The 10,459-nt window shown below is 41.3% G+C and overlaps 1 protein-coding gene across 10 annotated transcripts in view; it reads right to left on the bottom strand.

The window, feature by feature from the left end:
- Positions 1-6,747: 6,747 nt before the first annotated feature.
- ARHGAP24 (Rho GTPase activating protein 24) overlaps positions 6,748-10,459 on the bottom strand; it is a 180,417-nt gene continuing 176,705 nt past the window's right edge. For all 10 annotated transcript variants that reach the window (XM_061479780.1, XM_061479790.1, XM_061479817.1 and 7 more), the window contains 2 exons: positions 8,987-10,055; positions 6,748-7,480 (listed from right to left, as the gene is read on the bottom strand). In XM_061479780.1, the coding sequence (XP_061335764.1) occupies positions 7,237-7,480; positions 8,987-10,055 (1,313 nt within the window). In that variant the 3' untranslated portion in view covers positions 6,748-7,236. The remainder of the gene's footprint in view (positions 7,481-8,986; positions 10,056-10,459) is intronic.

Below are 10,459 nucleotides of genomic sequence, written 5' to 3'. Positions count from 1 at the left end.
AGCTCTTACAGCAACAGCTTTGCTGGGTGTTTCTCCACTGTTTTCCTCCTGTTAGCACATAGGACTAATAAAAGCAAGGAACTTGCTGTGAAACACTAGGCCTAGCTAGAGGTGTTGGCCCAGGAAGTGATTTAGAGCTGGAAAAACCTCTGAAAGACAGTTCAACATTAACTGCAGTAATCTTTTTGTAGAGAAAAGCTTTCACAAAGAATGGCTTAACTGAGGGCAAATTACTACCACCTACACATTGCAATTTCAGGTATATTCACTTCCTTGTTCTCATCTCTCCCATCTGTTTTCTCTATTTTTGCATGCCCACATCACAAATACCTGTTAATTTCTTTTCTCCCATCTCCACTTCCCTGTTTTCTTGCAGATTCGCCAGGGGCACAGAGAGTCTGGAAACACTCTCCTCTTCAATGGACAAACTCCAGAGGGAATTCAGAGTAAGAAAGGAAATTAATTAAGAGTTTCACTCAGCCAGGAAGGGTTCAAGTGCATAGCAGCCAAAGGCAACTCACGGTTTTGACTGGGTTGTCCAAACATGCAAATCAAAGTACCTGTTTATTCAGTGTGGATGCTATACAATAATATGAAATATTAAATATTCATTCTCTTTAGCAAATTAGATCTTTCTCAAAAAGTTTTGGACCATCACTTTAGTGGATCAAGTACTGCTTAAAGACCTTAGAGTGGTAATCTTAGCAAGCTCCTTTCCTCCTCATTCTTACAAAAACTGAGATAAGGAAAGAACAAGAAAGACAGATTGAAGGATAGTTCATTGTATATAGAACAAACCTTTTGCTTATAACTAAGCGACCTGGACTCCAGGTGGAGTCTAACAATGATAAGGAAGAGAACTCTTCAGTCAATGTTTAGGGAAAACAGTTAGAACCAACTAAGGAGCTGGCAAACAGACAATGAGGCTGGCCAACTCCAAAGTTCAGCCAAAGGATGAAATGATGAAAAGGACGACAAAGAAACGAACACCAGGGGTCCCAAAGACCACTACAACATTCCTGTGCACATGCAGGAAGAATTTTCTAGAGATACGATGTAATGCATAAGTAACTTCATGAATATACATGTAATGTAATGAATATGTATATTTAATGGTTATATAATCACAGGCTGTTTGGTGTTTGAGCGGGACACACTTGGAGGAGCTATGCCCCGTGTCTCCTGGCTCCGCAACATGGAATACCTGCTTGTGAACTTAAACTTTGTTGGTGAGTTCTTGATAGATGCTACAAATCAAAACCTATGATACCAGTTTTGCACATCATTTAACATAACATTTTATTTGTTAATTTTTATATTTTGGAAACTTGCTCTGTGAGATGCAGGAAGAAAAACATGTAGCATAGAAGTTGATTTGGAGAAAACTCCAGGAACAAACTTGCCACCAAAGTTTTCAAGCTGACAAGCAAGTATTCTTTATTGCAGCGCTGGGAGACACAGGGGATAGCTCCTCCTAACATGTGTGTCCCTCAATTGCCACACAAGCCGTCCTTTTATAGCCACTGGGCATACATACACATTCATGAGGCTAAGTATGGATTACATAATTTTCCAGAAAGTTTCCTGCATGCGTACAGAATTGTGGTGGTGGTCTCTGAGGGTCGTTTACTTCTTCCAACAATCTTCATCACTTCTGTCAGCCTTTGAAGCACGCCCAGTAGACGCTCATACCAGTTTAATTGGTTCGTTAGCACCAGGGACATAATAATCCTCCTATCCTCCTACTTATCAGTTAGTTCAACTGTAGCCCATCCTGGACACCTGCGGTTCCCAGATACTCCTTATCCCTGTGTCCTGTTCTTTTAGACTGTTTTTCTTAAGCTATGCCACAACTATAACGATTTATCTTGTGAGAATTCTCAGTATGTTCTCTAGCTGTACTCTATTTTTTTTTCTATGTATCCTGCACCTCAGTAATTTTCCATTGCTACTGTTACAAAGCCATCAAACTTAACATTACTTAAAACTAATTCTAAAGGTTTCTATATTCCATTTTGTGATTTTGTGCCTCCTTGTCTCAAATTGTAGCAAGCTTAATTATTCTGCTGCACCAAAGTACACTCCAAATGCATAGCAGGATTCTCACAAACAGAAAGGAAAATAGAAGTTTTTCTGAGCAAAACATCAGAATCTAACATTTAAAAGTTACAGTGAATGTCTGCCACTATTCCAGTCTACCGTGAAAAGGCACATAGGGCACTATCATTTACCACAGTGACACGATGATGTAGCTGGAGATGTGATTAACAGTGGTAAGCATGCTTCCCCTCTCTTACTGTCTAACCCCCAAATGTACCATGCTGGGAGCCTGCTTTTAAACATGTGTGCTGTCTTGAAATTGCATTTCTGAATGTAATGTAATATAATATAATCATACCCTGTGACTGGACCAGAGCATTTTTAGCTCTATGAGGATTTTTTCTGCCATCTGTATTGATAAGTTGTAAAAGCATTGTCTCTTGTATGATGTGCACAAGGCAGTGACAATGTGCTAGCAATGAGTTAGCAATGAGCTGTTAACTGCCATTCTCAGCTTGGAGTTGGCATGTGCACTCCTACAACAGATAACTAATGTTGGGAGTTCACAGAAACACCTGTGAGAAAGAGGTGAAAGCAAATTTATTATTACATCTTTTTTAATTGATAATTGAAACTCTCTTAGCGTCCTCTCATAGAAGGTAACAGTTGGCTTTACAACATGACTCATTCCATTACACCAGCTGGTGATAAACCCAGTTGTCTCCGCTAAAGCTTTGGTTTAATTCAACACCTTAACAGTTAAGATCCCTGAAAACACTGTCTTAATGAGATAACCCATGATCAACAGATATGTTACATGAAATCCTCATAGATTTTTTCAGAGCCTTCAGGCTCAGTCTGCTTTGACCTTAATTTCCTCTTGCTGCTTTCCACTCTACTGCATCAGAGGGAGCATGGTTTCAACCTTTGGCTACTGAGATGCATCGGCATGCCTCCCCAGCATTGCTTCTGCCAACCAGGTCAATTCACACATAGGCTGGACATGCAAAAGGGAACAATGCAGCAAATTCTATGATTCTATGAAATCAGTCATGGACCATGTGGAAATGGTATCATAGAGGTGAGAAGTTACAGATGTTAGAAGAAATAGCATTTTGTTACTTACTTCTGAATGTAAGTAATACCAAGAATTTTGAGCTTGAAGATGACTATTAAGGACACAGACTTCATCACCACAGTCTAAATGCTGATGAAGCCTCAAGGGAGGAGTGGGCACTCTGGATGGATCGTGGTAAGAGTGGACATACACTGTTAGTATTTTCTAAGTTCACTGTGTCTGTTCAAGTTTTCCAGTATGTCTAGATGATTTCTGCAGAGACAATGAGGTGAAGTCTTGTCCTGGACTGCAAAGCAAGGCATTTGGAATATCAGCACTTAGCCATAAAAATGGAATTTGAGCACTCTTTGAAGAACTGACTGGGATACTTTTACAAATGTGAAGAGAAGCTTCAAACAATCAGACAAATCCCGCCCTACAAGAGCTTCCAAAAAAGCAACAGTATGATCCCATACTGCTGGAGTCAGACGCCATTTGGAGTCAGACTGTTTAAGCTGACTCCAAATGGCACAGCTACAGAGAACTTGTCTGATATCTTATTGAGCCAGCACCAAGACTTCAACCACCAAGAAAGCTAAGCCAAAGAACAGCTTTGTGGCAGGTTCATCTCCAGGAAATGGACCACAGTGGGATAAGCTGAGTGACAAGAGCACTGAGAAGTACTGTACAGGAATAGAAACCTGGAAGGTAACAACAGCACCAAGAAGAGCTTTAAATCCATCAAGGAATCAGCCAAAATGAGCTGGGACAAATGGACAGAAACCTGAGCTTCTGCTCTGCTCCTGGAGTCTCTGTTCCCACTTTCCTAGAAGATATTTAAGGAATTTCTCTTCTGCATCCAGACAACTAAAAAATGCTACCAAGTTTTAACATCTGTAGTTCTGTGGATGGTTTATAATGTTTTCCAAGACTAAGTCCTAATTTCAAAGGGGGTCAAAATCCCTCTGATAAACAAAACAGAAATTCTGGGGTTTTAGCCTGGCATCAACGAGAAGGAGCCAAGTCTAGTCCAGCCTAAGCCCTACATTAAATCCACATGGAGAACCAGCTTCTCAGAGCCCCTCCAGAAATAAAAGAATGTTTTTTTCAAGGATCACGACTGAAGAAATCACTGCAGTAGCATCATTCAGTCTGAGTCAAGAGTGTTTGACCGCAATCCTCAAAAAAAAAAAAAAAAGATATAAAAATGTGAAGGAACTATATGCACCAAAAATGAAGATTTTTCACTGAAACAGTTTGTCTTATAAACCATCTCAGGTATGGTGAATGAAAGGAGTTGAAGATAAGCAAAAAAACACTCCAAACTGCATTCTTGTAGCCTGTACAAAGACCTGGGGGCAGACCAAGAACTAACCCTCAAAAGGCAATCACTGACCAAATAATCTAAGTTCAGAAACAGGTATGTACAAAGAAGCCTGTTCAAACAAATTAGGAAAGCATGCAGCACAAACAAATCACCAAAAGCCTCCAGTCACTTCCTGTGAAGACTAAGGATAATTGAAATTGAACACAGAATGCTAAGTATATGGACTATAAATACCTTCCCTTTTTCCATGAGTATTTCAAAGCCTAGGGTATTGGAGGCAGATGGGAATGTGAAATGAAATTCCTACTCCTTGTCAATTTTGAGCAACTATCAGAAATAAAATTTTATCAAGTAGCTGTCATTTTTGCCAGCATATCAATGGATAACGTTGGAGCTGTACCTTTCCCTACTGCTTTGCTGGCAACATTTTGCCATGCCCCTGTGACTAAACGTTAGGTCCTTGAACGAGTCTTAGGAATTGTGTACTCCTTTACATTTTAAGAGAGCAACAGAGCTTGAATGACATAGGGACTGCTAGAGGAAATAAAAATAAGAAAACTGCATTACTTGTAAGAAAACAGAACTTTCTCCACCTCAGGGACTACTGTACACATCTAGTGTAGGAAAAATTAATTCCAATTAAGAAAATACTTATCTCAGAGTCTTTGCTGTCACGTCAACAGATGTCAGATACTGCTTAAATTGTCAGTCGACTTTAAGGCCTACTGCATCAGATATCAAGGTCTTGCTCATTCTATTTAAAAACAAGAATTAACATAGTAATCTGTTTCTTTCTCTTACCATTATGAGGACATATTTTGCTTGCTGCTGATATAAAACATAGAATCATAGAATGGTTTGGGTTGGAAGGTTCTAGGCTACGAGTGCACACTGAAGCCAGCTCATTTTAAGTTTCTCATCAACCAACACCCCCAAGTGCTTCTCCTCAGGCTGCTCTCAATCCATTCTCTGCCCATCCAGTATCTGTGCTTGGGATTGCCCTGACTCAGGTGCGAGACCTTGCTCTTGGCCTTGTTGAACTTCATGAGGTTTGCAACGTGCCCTTTCCTACTACCTTGAGATCTCCCTGTCTGACTTTTTCTGATTTACACACAGACTGGATGTGCACTATACATGTTCACAGTAAGCAGTACAATAAGCACGCTGGCTGGGACTCTCGATCTCACCGAACACAACGCATCCATAAGCACCATGTGTAATGCTGCATTGTAAGTTAACATTTCTCTGAAATGTAAACCTCATGTTTACTTCCCAGTATAATTCCCACATCTAATTAATACTTGTCTAATATACATGCTATAATGAAGAATGTTCTTTGATGCTCCATTCATTATTCTTTCTCAATTGGTATTAAAAAATAATTGCAATATATGCAAGAGACACTAGAGGGAAGCAAAGACATCTCAATAGCCCACTCTAATAATACAGCTTGCAGTTCTAAAGGCAAAAATAAAACCAAAACATCCTTAACGTAGTATAAAAAATACCAGTTATACTTACTATATGAAAAGTTGCTAAACAAATTATTGTTTTATAGCACGGATTTGCTGTTTCTTTTTCAGTGGCACTCTGCATGCTGTTAGGCTCCATGCTATCCCCTCCAGGTCTTTGTTTGGTGATGCTGACAGCCTGGAAACTTTCACAGTTATATCACTTGACAGTAATCTCATGAAGCATTGAGACAGTATGATAACTTGCTAATATACACTGTGAATACGGGTGGTGACTGTGTTAGTGTGCTTTCTTCCTTGATTGCTCTTTGTTGCACAGTTGCTCCAGTAATTTCTACTCTGGACATAATTATTTTGTTATTTTTTTCAGTACCCATCATGATGCACCCAGTTCATCCCCCCCCCCCCGTGTGCCCCTTCACCAGCATTATAAAAAGGACTCACTTTCAAACACAGTATGGAGGTAAGTCAGATGCAAATATGGTCAGAACAACTGGTCTGTATTCCTGCTCTGAGCTGCAGTAATCAGGCATAGGGCTTCTTTAGGGTACCCCAAAAAGCTCTGGTTGACTTCCCCTAAAGTTCCCCTTTCCTCTCTCCCCCAACTTCTTACTCTGCCATCCACGTTTGCTCCCAAACAAGTAGATGTTTACCACTTCCACCACCGTCTGCAATTTTGCGGACTTGGTATCTTCATTTAGCTTTTATGATATAGCTGCCCTGGTACTTTCTACCCTGGCCAACAATTGTGTTAAGTTCATACTGCTTCATTTTGCCCATAGTGGGCTGCTGTTTCTCATCCTACTGTCTTTTCAGAAGCGACGCAAATCAGGGTTAACCACTAGCACATATACTGTAACATATCTGTTTATCTCCACTCCCCAGCAAGAGGGGTAACAAAAAAAAAAAAAAAAAAAACCAAAAAACATTTGATATACAAAATAAGCTGATGGTAACACAATGCCAAAAATAGCTTATATGTTAAGTGCAAGGGAGAAAAGCCTTGATATAAAGCTTGATTGCAACAACATTTCAATTTACCAGTTTAAATACAAGACTTGCATTAAAATATTTCTTGCTCTCTAAGGTGATTTTTTTTTTAAATTTATATATACACATATCCAGTTTAACACTTGACAGTAGTCTCATGAAGCATTCAAAGAGTATAACTTGATAAGTACACACTGTAGATATGAGTGGTTAATGTCTGTATGACCTCTTCCTTCAAGGGTTTATAACATTATGTTGAGTTCTAGCCTCAGACAGGTGACCAGCCACCTGATACAGTATAATAACCCCCAAGCCCTTCCCCAAAGTCCCACAGTCAACACTTCCAGTTCTCACTGGATCCAGATGGTGTTGCCTCTTTCTGGTCTGCGAGACTCCACTGTCAGTTCTCCGAAAGTGGAGAAAAACTGCTCCATTTCCTTCTGCAACATGTCATTTCTCTTCTCTGCATCTTCCTTGGCTCGTTCTGCATTGCGCATTTTGATTTCTACCATTGTGAACTTCTTTCGCTCTTGATCCAGTTCTTCATGCAGGGCCATCATTTCTGTCTCTAGGGTGAGATTTCTCTGCTCCAAGCTGCAAAATGAAATAAAAGCAGACAGCTCCTGAGCAGCACTCCTTACTTGCTCAAGCAGAAATGCACACCAACAACAAATTCATATTTTTATCATTTACAAAGCTTAGACTGAATTTTTGAGAGGTGTAGCTACAAACCATGGCTTCATCAATGAACCATTCTTATAAGGCAATCTCTCTGGTAGCTCATTTAGAAAATGCCTAATAACAACCACTGGCAAGGTGCACAGTAGCAAGTGACTCCATCTAATTCTCCAAGAACAGGCTAAATATTCCTTTTTCTTCTGGAAGTGTTCACACCCAGGTCCTGCTGCAATTGTGCTACTGTCACTTACAAAGTCAGGCTAATGCCCTGAATGCCTTGTTTCACTGCTAATCTCCTTTCTTCATCTGATTTATCTTCTACATCTATTTGCAAACACGGGATCGACAACTTCAAAAATAACAATCTTATTTCAGATCCAGCTTTCCAATGGAAAGCATTAGAAATCCTAGTAGTACTAAACACACAATCATCACGCATAGTAAACATTCTAAGAAAGGCTCCATTATACTATATACTGCACTGAAAATAGCTATGTGGGTGAAAGACTGCAATATTCTGTATGCTGCACATTCACTTGCAGCTACTGTTGCCAGTAGCTCTCACATACTGTGATCCAGCTATGACTTGCAGTGCCAGAGGTACCGATACAAAGAGCTGCAGTGCAACACAGGTGAGACAAGTCCTGAACAGCTTTATGGAAGGACGTTTATTACAAAGAGTGCATTCAGCTCTGCACTGCTGTGTGCAGTAGTTAATACTAAATCCACACTTTAAGGTTATTTGCTGATTATTACAGCCATCCATCCTGGTAACCTCATTGTATGTGAGAAGAGCCCACACTATCTGTAGACAAAGATGTGGCTCTTCCTTTCCTTCTTTAACAGGTCTGAGCTGTGAAGGAAAGGTAAAGCAGCAGCACAGAGATAGGACAGTGAGCAGAGGTAACTCCCAGATGCTGTGGTGTCTCAAGAGGAATGAGGACACTAGAAAGGGGCTCCAGCAGTTTTCCAGTCCTCAAAACTACAGATGGATTAAGGCATTCACTGCTTTCACCAAAAGGTGATGCCCAGTTACTCTTCTGGAGTACCTGGTATCAGTTACCCCAGAACTGAGTTACTGTTCTCACTTCTCGAGAACAGGTATCAAACTAATGAAAACACTCTGAGAGCCTACTGATTTTGGGATATTATACAGAAACCCACATGGTTGTGGCTTTGCTGTTGACAACAATAGGATAGCATGTCACAACCATGGCAATCAATTGCTTTGAAACAAACTCCTTTGTATCACAAATGCATTGTATCACAAATGCAATGTCAGAATATGTCAACACTGAAAGATGGGAAACTCGGTGGCGAGCACTTAGTGACTGCAGCTAGTGCAGATTGCTAGTGAGCCACAAGAGGGAAAACTGCTTGCTCTGTAGAAGACAGTGAGATGGGAGAGCCAAACTGTCTTACCTTTTTATCCTTGTTTCATACTCTAGTTTTTGCTTGGCCATCTCTTGCTTCAAGCTGGACACCAGGCTGTGCAAAGCACTGTGATTGTTAGTACTGTTGGCCACAAATGTCTCACTGTTATCACTGCTGCTGGTAGCTCGGCTGCTGTGGCCCCCCACACTCCTCCTGTCACTTTTGTTCTCATAGTCACCCGAGTTTGAGAGGTCTTCATGTGGTGGTCCATCCAGCACAGAGTCTTCAAAGTTACCCGCATAAAAGTCCTGTTCAGGGCAGGTGGTGGTGGATGAACGACAGGAGTTGGAGTGCTCAGGGAGGGATATTTCACAAGAGGATGTTGACCAGGTGGCACTGTCCACACTCTGTTTGTCCTCAGAGTTCACTATAGAGAACTGCTGGTGGACATTGTCATAGGTGGAAAGCCGGTTGTGTTGGACTGACTCACTCACTGACTCCTTCTGCTTGTTATCCCTCAGTGTGACATAGCCATTGGGCACCCAGCCCGGGGTCCGACTGTTGAGGGTGTTGCTGTGCCCATCGGTACTGGAAACTCCCATCCGCACACCCCCGTTCTGCACGCTGTGTGTGCCCATCTTAGTCACTGGTCCTTTCAGGGATGATGTTCTCCTGGCTTGCAGGGTACAGTTTGGTAAGGTCTGGCTCTTCTCAGGGCCTTCCACAGAGCTGCTGAAGGACCCATTGGTGACAATGCCACTGCCTTTATTGAAAGCAGGATTTTTTTTCACCATGAGTGGTGGGCTTCTGGTTACATCTAGTTTTTGGATGCTGTTCCTGGGACTGCTTGTCTTGCTGCCTGGCAGAGCAGTTGGGGACTCATTGTCCATGCTTCCCTTTTGGGGAGACTCAGGTTTGTCCCAAGAGCAGCGCCTCACTGCTGTCTCCTTGGTGGTGGTGTTCTCTTTGTTCTGCAGCTGCCCTGCAATTGCTTTCTTTGGCAATTCATTGTTGTTGTTGCATACCTCGGGTCCCATTTGAGGGTCTGCATCCTTGGGAAACAGCTCTTCGTGTTTGCTGATCATCACTGACATTAGCTGCTGGACTACTACTGTACCTGAAAGGCAATACCAAGCACATGGTCATTACTGGCCTGTTTTATTTAAGGCATTAATATATTTTATCCATCAGATTCCACAAATATACAGTAAAAAATCACTTATACAAACATTTCATCCACCTGTGTAACACCCTGAGCATTTAAAACACTTGAAGTGCCTCTGACAACTGGGCCAGATCAGCACCACCTTTTCCTTCCATCAAACCAAGTCGGCAAGACTCACAGACCTTTAAGAACAGGAACTTTTGTGAAAAAGCTATTACCGTGAGAGTAACTGCATCTCAGGCAGACCACAGAAGGAGACAATAGATAACATCATTGTAAATGGGATAACACCATCGCAAATGATGTGTTTTAACTCAACGTGGTAATCATTTTTAAAATCAAAGTCTTATTCTGGC

Source organism: Pezoporus flaviventris, unplaced genomic scaffold (assembly GCF_033815535.1).
Source record: "Pezoporus flaviventris isolate CSIRO_AGI_PZ_B2104156 unplaced genomic scaffold, CSIRO_AGI_Pfla_v1 ptg000002l, whole genome shotgun sequence".
Taxonomy (NCBI): Eukaryota; Metazoa; Chordata; class Aves; order Psittaciformes; family Psittacidae; genus Pezoporus; species Pezoporus flaviventris.
The sequence above is the reverse complement of the archived record's forward strand: the minus strand, read 5'-3'. Positions and strand labels throughout refer to the sequence as shown.